Below are 15,650 nucleotides of genomic sequence, written 5' to 3'. Positions count from 1 at the left end.
TTTGCGTGGGTGACCATTGATACTTTTTGCATAACGTGTGTAAACAAACGCAGTTCGCGTTAATGACTAGCGTGTCTCTGAAAATAAATTTTGTGTGCAACTTCCACTACACATATGCAGAACGTCCAAAAATAGATGGCATAACCTGAACGTAGGCGATCGCGCTTGAAAATATAAACACAAAGAAAGTAGAGTAAAATTTGTTTGTACCAAACAATCGATTTAAAAAATACACAGAGCTGCGCGCGCAGGCCCCTTAGTTTCAAAATCGATTTCCACGAAACGAAGAGTTCGTGACAACATTTTTTATTCTACATTTTCGATTAATTTTTTCAGGAAGACCTAGTTCCAAGTTGCACGTGTTTTGGGATATCGTATATGTGTCGTAACGTACGCCTTACTTGCAAATAAAATTGTTAAGACTGCTTTCTCATAGAAAATACAATTATTTTCCTACAGGCTATTGCATAGTGTATAATTAAGCTCGCACTCGTGATAGGTTATTAATCGTATTCTATTGGGCTAATTATAAAACCGGTGCTTGATATCGAGAAGCGCGGGCAATCGTAAAACGAGAGCCTTGAAAAACCAAGTTATATGATATGCTCGATACATAATGATTCATAGTCGATTGGACTCTGACGTAACCCCTTGACTACACTACGGGACTGCTGCTACAGGAAAACGTGCCGAACTGTTTGATTCTGTTTAGGCAGAGACTTCCCGTGAAGCCAAATACGGCTGCGCGATCGACACTTACCATTCTTGAGTTCTTGTATCATTATTATTCAAACGTATGATCGCGTTTACATGTGACGAAAAACGTATAAATAAACCGTGAAAGATATGGCTAAAATGTAACTATCGTTTTGTACGTCACAGCAAATATGCGTAAAACAGATTTATCAGAGTAGGAAGCATTCCTAAAGCTTTAGCCGTTATCGTTAAAATAACAAGTCCACGTTCTGCGAAGCTCATTAAACATGATGTCAGTTATTGATATATATCGGACCATTTTTATAAATCATAATTGCATTCTACTGTTCTACGATGAATTATAAAACTTGCAAGAGAAATAGAATTGCAGCTACCGACATTTAAAGAATCAATTGATTCGTATTTATTATATTTGAGAATAAATATAGGGAAATCGTTATTTATAAAAGAACGTTATCGTTACTGCCGTACCAATTTCAAGATTTAACTGGTGCTGACACAGCGCTTTCCTACGAACTACTGACTACAAACAATAGGTTGGTAAAGTAGACCGACGCGTTCGATTGTTAAAACAGAACAAGAGGAAAGATTGCCGGCAGCATGGTGGCGCTGCGAGTCAGGGTTAGTTCATTTCAAAAGTGAGCTGTAGTGGAGCATCAGTCGGGTGGCAACTGTCGAGCATGTGCGTCGTCCCTCGTGCCTCTTAGTCGTGTCTTAAATCGCACACAGTACGCTATTGCATGTACACCCCGGTACGTGAACAAACGGCAGACAGTTCGCGAACATGTGATTTTGACGGAGAGTACAGTTTGTTGACGCTCGTAACCGCGTGCGTGAAAAGTGAAGGTTTCCCTGGCCGGATATATCGTTACCCTACCGCAGCCTCGTTCGAGGGGGTGGAGAATAATGTTCTGAGCCGTGAGCCACGCACATCATGGTTGCTAAGCACTTTACGCAGGGTAAGTTTCTAACCGTTTTCGAGGCTGATGCTTAACTTCGCACGTATCGTGTTCCGTGAGCTTTCTCGTATCTGATGAAAAACTATAAAACGTGCAAGCTTCATTATTGCATACACAAAAGGGGAAAAAGCAGAAAAAAACGTGCACGTAACAACGACAGTAAACCGATGGTGTACGATGGGTGGTGCAACTCGCCAATGCTAATAACAATAATAATTGAAATAATAGTTGGGCTAGTAGGGTCGAGTCGAATCGCTTTGTGATTATTACCACGGTGTCCTTGCGGTTTACGGCACGTTTGGTTGATGGTTTCGCGTACGAAAGGACAATCGAAAATAATTTCTTCGTTCCTTCTGATCGATTGTTTCAGACATTTTCTATAGGAAACGTACGTACGATATAAAATTCCACCGACATATATATATATTTTTCGATACATATTAATGCCTCCGAGAAATAAAAACGTTGATACAAAATTTTGATGTTGCAAAGTGTACAATGACTATGCACAAGGCTCGAAGACAATTTATATTTTGATCACGTTTTTGAGGAAACTTCGTCAGTCAGGGCGGAGTAGCATTGACCGATTGTTCTAGGGGATAAGCCAGGCTTGCGTGAGACCGATGTCAAGTTCGTGGTGGCTTTTAAACCGTTCGTTCGATGTCTCCCATCGATCGACACTCAGCGTAATCTTGCTCTCGCGTGCCCTTTGGAGCACGCGTGTTTTTCTGCATGAAATCAAGGGGACGGGGAAAAAATGGGTTGAATTCTTCGGTGCGTTGCGCGAAGTCACTTACTATACCTTTTTTTCCATCTGATTGTGAATGTTGGCGCTTTGAACTATTCTAATAAAATATTTCGTATTCAACACCGAACCTACTTTCTCGTAAATGTAAAATTAAATGCTAATTAGAGTATTTTTCTTTGTTTCACAAAGCTGTTTGCACGAACATTTTTCGAAGTGTGATAACTGATTTTTCCGTGTTCCGCAGCCCTCTTAATTTATATTGCGACATCTGGTGGCTCCTGAGCACGCGATAATCTTCGACATAATTACGGTGTACGTGTAATAGTATTCGAACATGCATAATATGTGTAAATGTCATTAATAATTTTTCATAGCTCGATTAATGAAGGAGGCGTTCTGTGGTATGCGTTGATTCTTCCGCTCTGAATCCACCAACCCTTCCTTCTTCTATATATACCCGCAGTGCAGTGATACGTCCAGGGATTTCCATCTTCCACATCGTTTCTTCTGAATTCTTTTATCGCACCGGTCGATAAAGGGTGAACACTCATGTGCACACATTCAAATAAACCTTCTTATCTATTTTTTTAATTCGATCGATGTAAAAATTCCGCGACACCTTTACCACTCGAATTCCAATTTTGCGATATTTGAAACAGAATTTCGTAAAGCAAGAAGCAAAATCGAAACGTAGAAATATTCAAAAATTTAAACTATATCCCATGAATAATAAAAATGTCATATTTTTTTGAGAAAGAGACTGTCCTTTTCTTAAGAGCCACCGAAGACAAAGAAACTTTAGATCTGAAAAGCGTATTCGTTTTTGTTAACACTTTCGACAATCGTGACAGTAATATCGAGTCGCGAAGGACTCGTAAAATCCGTTTCACGCATAAAAACACCCTTTTTTGTAACGCACGATCCAGTTCTATGTCGAGCAGGCAATACAATCTGGTCGGTGGTACACAATCAGCATTCATAGCACTCTGATGTGTACAATGTATGTACGTGTATACTAACGCGGTCAAGTTATCACGTAGCGTATGATAAAACCACTTACGGTACAAACGCACGCTTGGTATACATATATTTCCGATCAGGGGTACGATGCGATGGGACTGAAGGAAATTAACACCGTCCTTAGTTTGTTGAATATCGTTAAGTAAACTTTGTAATTTTCATTTCGAATCGTAGAGATTGAAGATAATTTTATTAACGTTTTCTTTTTATTAAGAAACATAAAAGTTGTATTCGTATTTAACTTGATCGCATTTCTTTGTGCAATTAATTCGATCGATAAAGGTGGAAACGTCCGAACTGAAATTTTTTCGCAAGCATTAAAAACTGCACCGCCAACTAATTGGATAACAGCGTTTACATTGTACACGAAACAGGTTTTTATTTCCACGTACGTTTAAACGTGTTCTGTTGAAATTGAAAAAGATTTAAATTCCTTTACTTTTCCCCCGAACGCAATCTCGATCAAACTGAAATCAGATAACGATAATTCCGCGCATCATCGTAACACTAGACACATTTTCTGGGAACCAACTTGACGCGTGCCTTGAGGCGATTCCATACCGCGCGATCGATCAAATATAAGGATGCTTTCCACGGGATGAATGTGATATCCTTCGACGTATTTCTCGAGCATTTCTAATATCGACGAGTAATGTATGACTCGTAGAACTTAGACACGGGGTTTCTCGAAATATGATTTACGTTGACCTAAATCGACTCCCAGAGAAACATTTCTTCGGTACACGCGTGCATATCGTGGACATCTCGAGCGAATGAGTCACGGCAGCATCCTGGTAGGCAGGTTTCCTCGGAATTTCGTGCCTGTCGGATGAATCACCGGATATAGACGTCAAAAACCGTATTTTACCAAAGAACGTGAAACTACATTCCTCCGTGCCTCTGTCGAGACGCGACGCACTGCCCTCTTGAAGGACATTGTCGAAACATAACCTATCTGTCAAAACACTTTCTAACGTTCGAACTGGTGTTTCAAACACGAGACATTTCAATGTTATTTTCCATTCTTATTAATAACTGCACAAATACACTCTGTCACTGTAAAAATATGCCATAAAAATTCGTATTAAATTTTTCCACTTCGATTAAGATAGTATTCGGAAAGAATTATCGACAGTGTGTAAAAAAAAACGGTAAGTTATGTTTCCATAAAAAGAGTTTATAAATAGAAAGTTAAAGTACAGCGTTTCATCCGAATGAATACTTTTCCTTTACGACATTTTATTGCCTACGATTATATATAAGCAGATATTACACAATTCAGAAAATTGTACGGCTCGCTTTACACGGTATTCCCGCGGTCGTGCGACAATTGTAACTCCCTAAATAGTTTAATAAACGTCTATTGGTTAGGAGAGATCAGTGCTGCGTGTAGACATGCGCAGTGTAACGCAAATTGTTAGTACAATGTACGCGACAATATTAAAGACTTCAGACATCGCAAAGATTGCGATACATGTGTACATGTCAGCAGTCGAATAAACGGAATTTTTCTTTTTTTTTTTTTGTTTCTCTTTGCGTTAACCTAGACTGTCAACTATGTTCGGTAGTCTAAACAAGGGTTTCAAATTCCATAGTACTTATGTGCGTCTCGAGGAGTTCGCTGTGTATACCGTTTTCAGCGGCTGTACGTTTTTCGGGCAGGTTAATACGCCGGTGTTCTGCGTATGATAATGCGCCGAGTTAATTATTTCCTCCCGTTGTTACGTGTCGTCGACCTCCCTGAGAACTCTTCGGGGCTGCACTGTCGTTGGTTACCGGATCGTTGCACGAAAGCCACGGCCTCGATCGACGGCGTGAATTCTCTCTCGAAGGTGGCGCACCGTGAAAGAAAGCCGGTGAGGAAAAACAAGGAGAAGACAAAGGGGGAAAGAATTAAGCAAGCCGCGCCTAGTGATGGTAAACACGTGATCGAGGAAGCCGCAATTACCGAACGAGTTCGACAGTTTCTGTAATTGAATACGAACCGGCGGACTTGTTTCCCGTGGAGCTCGTTAAAAGTACTTTATACCTTTGGTAATAATATCGTACGCGCACTGTTTCGTGCGTCGTAATTTTATTGCGCCCTCTTTCGCATTTTTATGTACCTACGAATTGTAAACGGGTAGTACGATTTCCTCGGAAACTTGACGTCGGAGATATTTTTAATAAACACGAAGCTAACCTATACTTTCGTCGACGCGAGATATTTTTTTCTCGTGCTGTTTCGCGATCAAAAGTGCAGAGTATTCGGTATACATTCGTCGTTTTTTGCGTTTCATTGGATCTGTGTGTACAAATGTTTCTTCGTTTTAAAAGTATCGTCACGTGGTCGCGAATTCTCGGTTAAATGCATTCTTGTTTCAATGCTCCGGCCAGGACCTTCGTCTGTTCGGGAAACGGATGGAGATGCGAGGTCGGTGATAAGGAAACGCGAATTCGAAAGAACGACAAAGAAAGTAGGAAGCTGAAGGGGGACGGACGATCGGTTTCGTGGAAGAACTCCGTACAAACATCGCGTTAGTAGCGACACCGTTCGCGAGCTATGGAAATTTAATACAAGTCGTTCGTAATTATCCTCGAGTTCGCACGAGGGTCGTACGCTCGTTTCTTGTGATCGCAGCTTAATCTCGGAAACCGAGTGAATCTAGCGGATCACAGGTACGTGTTCCGAGATTGAGATAACGATGTTTTCAACTTCGAAATGCGAAGCCTTGCGCGGATTTATACCATACCACTTCGTTTAACCTCTATATCGACGCCAATATTTTCATATTCGAAATACATAACCAAGCACCGATTGAAATAATACTTCTCCAAAGTATTAAATACGAAATTGCTTATCACCATTCTCTGAAGATTTATTTTTTCACAAGAATGTTTATCACACGAACGACACATTTAAGATAGTTCGTAAAGAAAACAACAAACAGACGAACCGAGAATATCACGACAATCGGTGCAAACTTATCACGCTATACTTTTACGTGAAATTTCTTTTCCCGGAATGTTTCAAAATTACGATCCTGCGATTAATCACTTTCATTTCTGATCTCTCGATTTCGACCGTTGATACATCGGACGCAGATGGTGTTAATTTGCCCCCGGAAAAATTGATTTCGTCCCTTTATCGTATCATCTCTAATCATTGCAACGAACATCACGTGCTCCCGGAACGCAGGTGCAGCAGCAGCAGCAGCAACAGCAGCAGCAGCAGCAGCGGCGCATATGCACCTGCGAGCGGACTACACCTGCACGTCAGCTGCCATGGTCCTATTTCTCCAAGGTCATGCGTCACGTGATTCCTTGCGGGGCCCGTTTTGCCCGCTATCGCGAAATTTGATATCCCGATCACGTTTTAAGATTCTTCGATAATTCCCCGACAATTCTCCATATTATTTCGAGCATCATATACCAACCAATGGTCCCCAAAATTCGACAAAGATTTCAACATCGGTGAAATCGTTCGATGATTCCCCGACCCCGTATCATTTCGACCATTGTACTCCAACGGTGGGTCCCAAAATTCGAAAAAATTCGAACATAGAAATTCGTGGAGGAATTTTTAAAGAAGAAAAAAGTAAAAAGGAACCACCCAGAAATTGTAATAAATGGGAGATACCGTTGATGCTAAGAATGCAATTCGAGAGGTATGCATCGTGTGTTCGTCGTGGACGTAAGTGGAGGGAATGCATCACGGGTGTCGACTTTAAATTCGACGCGCGTCCTGTCTTTTGTCAATGTGTTTCTTTTTTTTTTTTTATTTCTTCTTCTCACCCCCCACTGTCCTCCGGTTCGCGGATAAACCGCAACGGGACGAAAAAGAGTCGCGAATGTCGGCGATACAAAGGCGAGTGCTTAATGAACTGGCAGAAAAAGGCAAACCGCAGGAAGCGTTACATCAGAGTACAAGGCGTGTTTGGGGTAGGTGAGACCCGTGTGTACAATCCCACACTTCGCGTCACCGGGTCGTACGCGAGGGTACCATGGCTGCTAATTAAATCGAGATTGCGATCAAACAACTGCGATCTGGAAACGGCGCGATTTCCTTAAAACCTCGTTGCACTTATTCCATTGAATCCCCGTGATCCCCTGGAAAATCCTTGTGCGTGCTAGATGTGCGTAAACTTCAACTCGTGTGTTACAAAGTCGCTTCGTAGTACGCTCGTACCGTTATCCTGATCCTGTTACCTATATACGTTACAATTTCCGTTATTCGAATTGGTCTACTACCCGATTCTACTATCGGGACGTTCTACTAACCGAGAGTACCATTTAACACTTCAACTGTCCCGAGAGTTTCCCACGTTTGAGAAAGTTCTCGACATTTTTTCCAATCGTTGAACAAATACGCGTATTCGTGGTGTAATTGTTATTCTTTACTATCGTTGAGGTAGTAAGTTTGTTTAAACATTGTTTTAAATATTCACTTATCGAAGTAGTTTTCTAATTATTAGGTTGTTCGGAAAGTTATTTTGTTTTTTTTTTTGGTGAAAATGAAACACAATTTTTTCAGATTGTATAAATTGCTATTAAATTATATATATATATATTTTTATTAAATTATAAATATAAGTTTTGGTGGCTGAAATTATTCTTTGGGTTTGAAGAGTTTTTGAAATCAATATTATTCGTTGTTTCTTAATTGTACTATAGCTATTGAGGGAACAGTCGTAGTATACGATTGTCGGTAATCCCACGGTTTGTATCCATCGAACGAAAAGAAGGCCTCCGGTCTTCGGTGCAATATTTTAGCGCCACGTCCCCCGGCTTCCTATTAACGCCTCGGTTGTGTTCGAAATTGACCACTCGAGGTGACAAGGAATCGCCACGTACGGTATTGTCTGCGCGAACAACAGGTGGCCAGAGAATTTACCAGGTTTCCATATCGCGTTCCTGCCAACCGAACACGATCAATGCCGAACGATCGTCTGAGCTCGAGCGATCAACGGCCCAGAAAGAATTGAAATCGTTCAAAAAACGACCACGATTCTTATTAAATCGTAACAAACGGAAAGGCGACGCACAACGAAAGAGACGAATTTCGGATCCTTCGGATCGTAAATACAAATTTTCGAAAAATATTCTCCAAGTTCAAAGTTCTTTTCATTTTCAATTTCCAAGAAATAGGATCCTTATCACATCCGGGTAACAATTAATCATTTTCGTGCACGATGTACAATTTATTTCGATCGAGAAGAAAATAAAAATTTGAAAGTCCCCAGGATAACAATTTTAATTTGGATGCAATTATTCTTTGCACGACAAAATTTCAGCGTAGAGCAATCTTATTTTTTTTTATTCTTTTTAAAGCAAACGTTAATCGTCCACGTGTTCCTCTACCTCAGGCTCCAGCCCTTAATATTCTTATTCTCTGCATATAATCGATATTATATAGTTATTCTTATCCTTTGCATATAATCGATATTATACGAGTTATTCTTACCCTTTGCATATAATCGATATTATATGAGTTATTCTTATCGTTCGCATATAATCGATATAAATTTTGAAAAAATTTCAGATTAGAAGAATCATCTTTTTTTTCTCTTCTTTTCAGAGCAAACGTTAATCGTCCACGTGTTCCTCTGTTTCAGGCTCGAGCCCTGAGTTCGGGGTCCCGGACATGACGGTGATCAGCGACATCGACGAGACTGGAATCAATCGGAATCTCCAAGTCCGATACGGCAGGGACCAGATATACGTATCCTTTGATTAAAACCGAGTACACGGAATTAAATAATGCGCAGTCGGCGGTGAAACGTTGAAAAATTCACGTTGCATCGACCCCGTACCAAGGACCGAGCCGATCGTTTTAATAAGGTCGCAGAAGCTCGGGAACAGAGCAGCTCGTTAGACGACGAATATAGAAAACATCTTTCCTCCCGTTGGACGCATATTTTTAGTCCGATCGTTAACTATTCCGAACCCGGGCTCACATTTTCCTTTTTTTTTTTTTCTCTGTACGAAGCGCAAGAGCTCGTCTTCCGTGCGAGAATATCGACACCGGATTCCCCGAGTTTTTCTCGCGGGACTTCGTTTGTTTTGTTTAATGAATTTTCGAGACACGTGGCGCTCCGGCTGTCCTCTAAACAAAAACAGCCATCGTGTCGAGTAGGATTTCAAAGTTCCCAAGTTACGAGTGTAACTTGTGGACTAACAAGCACACTCGAGTACATGTGAACCGCCTTGTTCCACGCGGGCAAGAGTTTCGCAAAAAGCGGCGAACGGACGTCCGTTCGTTTCGTCATTCGTCGTTATTATGCCCCGTGGTTAGAGTTGTTCGCGAATTCTTGGCAATAGACTCCGTTCGTGTTCGCTCTCTCCTCGAATTTTTCGGCTCTCGGTGGCCGCGTGACTTCCAAAATACGGGGTAACTCTTCGCGAAGAAGTGTCATTCGAAATTACGAGTATTCGCCAGAACCACAGATAGATTCTGGTATATTAATATGTTCCTCGCTTAGATATTTTAACGAAGTTAGTTATTAGTTAGTAAAGATAACCGAGGAAAAAGAGGAACTTGTGAAATTGTACGCGTAGAATAGAAAGTAACGTCTTTTGAAAATATACTGTGGAATTCACGGTAAATTTCTCTGTGAACGCAATTTTATCAGTATTCAGTAAACGTGAATTTCTGTCTAACCGATTGTTTCGACTGGTAAATCTAAGTATTGATCACTCGTGTGTACGAGTCTTGGACCTAAACGCAATTGTACGATTTAAGAAATACGAAATTAATAGTAGATTCACCAGCCAGTCAGAACGACTGGTTTCGACAGCTTATGTAGAGAGATTTACTTTAAATTAACGTGTTCTCTGAATTTTGTTCATTCCATGCGTGTGATCAATTTTATCAATTCTTATTTCACCCCACCGGTTGATTTTCCCGAGATACGAGGCACGTGGCTTAATATACCGGAATCTGTCGGTAGTTGTAGTGTTACAATCGTGAACATATGAGAAGAGAACAGTAGGATTAAAAAGGGACTATTGTAAACGGCGAAGAGAGATGAGCTACGGTCTATACGAATTAAACGACGCGTGAGACATAATAACCGTTAAATTGTGCCTTTAGTATCGTGCATCGTTTCAAAGTAAACACAACAATGTAACGCTTCGCCGAGAGAATTGTACAAGCAGACCGATACGCGTAAATAACAGAGCCAAAGACTTAGAAATGAAGCGTTCTCGAATACCCTATTCGGTGAAAATTTGAAACCCTTTCTATGCTACCGAGTTGCTTGAAAACTCGCGAAACAGGGAATTGAATGCCCGCCGTTAACTACGTCCAAAAAGGACGGAACAGCGCGCGCGTGCGAGAGAGAGAGAGAATTAAAAGTAGAGAGTCCGAGTGTAATGGAGTGCGAAAGAGAGGAAGCAGGGAGACAGAAGTAGCGAGTAAGATAGGGCGAGACCGCGAGAGAGGCAGAGAGTGCCAGAGAGGAAGGAAGAGAAACGATAGAGAAAGAGAGAACGCGAGAAAAAGGGTAGAAGGGGTGAGAGAACTATACGTATGAATTTTGTAGGGGTGGGGCGTTGCTCCCGGGTTGGTTCGTTGCCATGACGACAACCCCAGTCAGCTGGTGAACCACCCCAGGGCCAGACCCATTCATCTGCCGGGCTTGCCGACCCAACGACCGACACCGACGACCCACTGTCGTTTCTTGTCGAGCTTTAATCCCCCAGCCGCGACGTGTCTGATCCACGGATACGTAGATAGTGTGGCAAAGATGGTCAAATGATCATCCACGTACCCCCACTCCTCTCACTTCCCCCACTCCTCCCCCTTCCTCCACTCCGTCGCGATTTAATATTATGTCCGAAGTATCGGTCCAACTTCGAACTGGACACATCGGGTGAACTACGCGTCTGTTTTCTTTTGTTGAAATTTCAGCTCTTAATCGAATCGGTTTCTTAACCCCCTCGACTACAATGTAGTGCGAGACTCGTGGTAAGGAAATCGGTTCAAACATGAGAACCATGGATGAGTCCACGTTCAAATATACTTTCTTGAAAATATTAGAAAGGGATCCTTATGTAATGGGATATGGCGGTTGGTTATGACGCGCGTTATCGAAACTTAAATCGTAGAGTAAGGGGTTAAGGCGGTACTGTTATACCCTTGAGGGGGTATTGTTGTCTGGACTGTCATTCGGTTACTTTTATCGCTAATCGGAAACAGAGGATGACGAAGTATCTTCACGAGGGAGGGTATTTATCAAAATCTTGATAAATAAAAAAAATGAAACTTTATATACTAAATTTATATTTTTTAGCTTTATTTTGCGTTTAGACCGCGATACCTTAATCGCATTGTTCGAAAGTAGAAAGTAGGCAGTTTGAAGAACTTCACGCTCGAGTGGAGGGGGTTGAGAAAAACATCGCGTAAGAATTCTCTTGTCAAGGCGATTTCCCGTCGTGTTTTACCACTAATTCTCTCATCAAGGCGATTTCGTGTCGTGTTTTACCACTAATCGGGTTTCGTCTCGCAGGACAATTCCGACGTTATAATTTTAGACCCGGGAGATATCCGGACGGGTTATCTCGCTGGGAACAGGCTACCTTAATATCTTCTCTATTCTCGATACAATAGGAAGGAAGCGTAGCTTCGAAAGTATGGCTTCTGGTAGGTACAATGCAGCTGGTAATAATTTCTTCGCAGGTAGAAGCCAGAGAGAGGGGGGGAATTTATCGATGAAAACGTCGAATCGTTAACGAACAATTTTCAACGAGTTACTCATACTCGTAAGAAAAATTACGATCGAATTATGTTTCACGTTTCACAATTATCGGTCGTCGATTATTCCAATAAAATTGTACATGTCTCTGGTGACAGAGACACGTTGATTTAAAGGTCGACTCGATTGTTCGTTACGTAATTCGTAAATCACAAGACACAATTTTCGAAAAGTCATTTCGTTTTTTTTTTTGGTGAAAATGAAACACGATTTTTTTTAGAGTGTATAAACATTTTACTAAATTATATATTCTCCATTTTGAAAAACGCAATCACTTTCCGAGCAACCCAATAAAATGGCGACGCATTTTCTAACCTCCAAAATACCTTGGAATAGAGTAGTCGCTTCGACGTCGGTTGGATCGTAAGTAAATTATTCGGCTGGCCGGTTTGCGGCTCGGTATGTCGGAATTTCATCTCGATTTGGAGCTCGACAGGAAAACACGTGCGATTAATTCTCGAGCACGAATAGGCTCGTCCTCGGGCGAGGATGACGCTCGCTAATGAGTTAAGCCTCCCAGCCTCCGCCTTTAATCGAGAGCGGAGTTTTTGCTCGCCTCCCGTACGGTCTCTCGATCCAAACACCGGAATTCAAACGTGTGATGCGTTTGCCTTGGCGATTTAGGTCGTCGTCGGTGCGCTCGTTAGTGGACACTTCCTCGTGTGCCACGACCTCCGTCGTAGAGCGTTGCTGTGTGTGGGACGACGCATAAAATTGCCCACAAGACATCATTGTCGTTCAAACGTTACGTAGTGTCCCTTTCGAGGTCCACCAGGATTTCTGGATTTCTGTCGAATCAATTTCGAACTGTCGCTCTTCACTTTCGATTTTATTACGTAATAAAACGAGATAAAATCTTTATCAATCGGAGAACAATTTGTCGGGGGAATATACACTATAATCAAAAGTCTGGAACCATCATACGAGCAGAACGTAGATGTGAGAAGAATGGTCACGTCTCGCGAAGGATATCAATGGAAATTAATTTTCTATTATTTAAGGCATCTTTATTTTGGCGAGAATATAAAATACTTTTGCGTAGGAAGATTTACTTCTTACACTGACATTTATAAATAAAACAATACACGGACCGGGGAACGGCAATGAAGTAGTCTGTGCTGTCTGTTTTTGCACGTAGATTAAAGTACCAGAACCGTTAGAGTCACCTTCTATTACTAAGTATGCCATAGAACGTAATAAAGGTCAAACTTTTGACCTTACGCTGTGTATACGTATAAATTTTCAATCCTATTTTCATTGATCGGCTCAAGTGATTTGTTTCTCCAAAACAAAAAAAAAACAACAAACTCTACTGCAACAATTTAATTTCGCGAATATTTCTCAATAAACGAAAAACTCGTTCAGGGCGCTCTTTTGTTCTCTAATTTCTTCAATTTTTTAATCAAACCGTACAATTAACAACGCATCCGGCCAATGCAATCAAATGCCACGGGTACGTTCGAATACCACCGGAAACATCACCTATCGATTACATTAAACGTATAACGTTGCGCGCCCGATTGTCCCTAAAACGGGGCAAAACAAATTCCACCTTTGATTTCGAATAACATCGGGCGACGCGTCGAAACTCACCGCGTGCTCGGTAACGGTAAATATCGTTCGAATGAAATTACAATCCGGAACGCACGGATCCCCCGTCGGGAGTTTTTACTTTTCCCTTCGTTTCGACCGTAGCAACAATCACGACAGTGTTAAACGTGAACAACGTGTGTTAACAATCGGGCGAATAAAACACCGCGCGACGTAGGCACGCTTAAAGGGATACTCGGCGGGTCGATAGATCGTTGGTTGATTAAATAGCTGCACAGTGAGTCGTTCGCCTTCGCGAGCGCTTCAGATCGTGTGATTAAGCTCGCCGCTTTCCCAAGTTGGAAGCTTCGATAACCGGTGGACAAAGTATATCCATTGGGTAAATTAATATTCCTCGTTGTCTCCGGTGGGCAGACGTCGTTTATTCGCGCTAATGCGGATTGAACCTCGTCGATACCGAGCGCGTCGTGATTTCGAACGTTGCTGGGCGAAGTAATATCGACTACTGGTGTCGGGTTTCGGGGACGAGAAAAAACGGTCGCGGCTCGGAAACGTTTGGCACGTGTTGCTCTCGCTCGAGGCACGGGAACGTCCTTTCTTGCGCGATGACGTAATCGAGAGATCGCGTGTTTACGAAAAGAACGTCGTAGTCTCTGCCACTGGCCCCCTCTTCGAAGGTCCGTCGTTGAGCGTTTTTTTTTCCTCTTCTTCGTTCGCCGAGATTTTTCTCAGGCTCTTCGACAACGATCGTTGAAAGAGTATTTTAAATAGTATTCTTAAAAAAAAAAAAAAAAAAGAAAAAACAATTAACCGAACCATTGAAACCCTAGCCCCTGTCTTCCACAATATTCGAGATTTACTCGTACCGTTTGAATAATTGTTTCCAATTTAAACGTATTCGGTAATAAATGAAAAACGAACGTCACGAGAAACACGAGTGTAAAGTGTTCCATGGTTAATCCTTAGATTGGAGAATAATACATTTGCAAGCTCGTATTATTCGTTGAACACAATAGTCGCGGTGCCCGGGTCCCGCGATGCGTCCATTTTGTCTATTTTACGAAATCCACGATTGGAAACGGGGATTGTGTCGAACAAATTACAGCGCTGCAGTGATCTGGAACCGTATCGGACGGAATTCGGTTGATTTTTCACCGATCGAAGTTTCGATTGAATCCGATTACCGCCAACTTCTCTATTTACGGTAAATGGAGAGACCATCGAGATGTTGAAATTTATGAGATATTTTTCCTTCGATTTTTTAATCCCATCGGAGACCGACACCGAGTTCCTCTCAATTCGGAGAGTATCGTTCCAATGTGAAAATTATTCCTTTCGATACACGCGTTTCGTTTTATTTGCCCCGGGCGGCGATAAACGGGTGGTTTCGGTGCGCGGATATCTCGATTACTATCGATCCTATCGAAAATTTCCACACGACAGAAAAGTTTCGAAATTTCATTTACAACGAACTTCGTTACGTACCTTTTCCCCGCGGAAGCCACGGTAATCGAGATATTATGCATTTCGTAACCGATCCACCCTGTAACTTTTATTTTCACTTCGTTTTTATATTTTCTATTCAAAAATGATAAATCGTCACGATTCGTCCTACTCGCGAATCGTACCGATATATCGAGGTTCCGAAAGTATCGACGTATCGAACTCCGTTCGATTATCTCTGTTATCGATTATCCTATCCACGGTCCCGCTAATGTTAAACACCGCCATTAATCGTGGACTCGCGGTTACCTCGCAACGCGCGAATTTCGTTGCAATTTTTTTTTTTTTTCGCTCGTCGATCCGCGATAGAGACACGAACGATTTGCGGGATCGTCACCGCGAACAAGATCCACCGGTGCGGTAGTCGAACGCAAAAGAATGGCCGACGGACTCCCACGAGGCGCAATAAAGCATCGA

General features: G+C 41.9%; 1 protein-coding gene across 4 annotated transcripts in view; it reads left to right on the top strand.

The window, feature by feature from the left end:
* Positions 1–1,395: 1,395 nt before the first annotated feature.
* Myo81f (unconventional myosin 81F) overlaps positions 1,396–15,650 on the top strand; it is a 53,708-nt gene continuing 39,453 nt past the window's right edge. For all 4 annotated transcript variants that reach the window (XM_076309499.1, XM_076309498.1, XM_076309497.1 and 1 more), the window contains exons 1-2: positions 1,396–1,676; positions 9,039–9,145. In XM_076309499.1, the coding sequence (XP_076165614.1) occupies positions 1,652–1,676; positions 9,039–9,145 (132 nt within the window). In that variant the 5' untranslated portion in view covers positions 1,396–1,651. The remainder of the gene's footprint in view (positions 1,677–9,038; positions 9,146–15,650) is intronic.

This window comes from Ptiloglossa arizonensis, chromosome 4 (assembly GCF_051014685.1).
Source record: "Ptiloglossa arizonensis isolate GNS036 chromosome 4, iyPtiAriz1_principal, whole genome shotgun sequence".
NCBI lineage: Eukaryota > Metazoa > Arthropoda > Insecta > Hymenoptera > Colletidae > Ptiloglossa > Ptiloglossa arizonensis.
The sequence above is the reverse complement of the archived record's forward strand: the minus strand, read 5'-3'. Positions and strand labels throughout refer to the sequence as shown.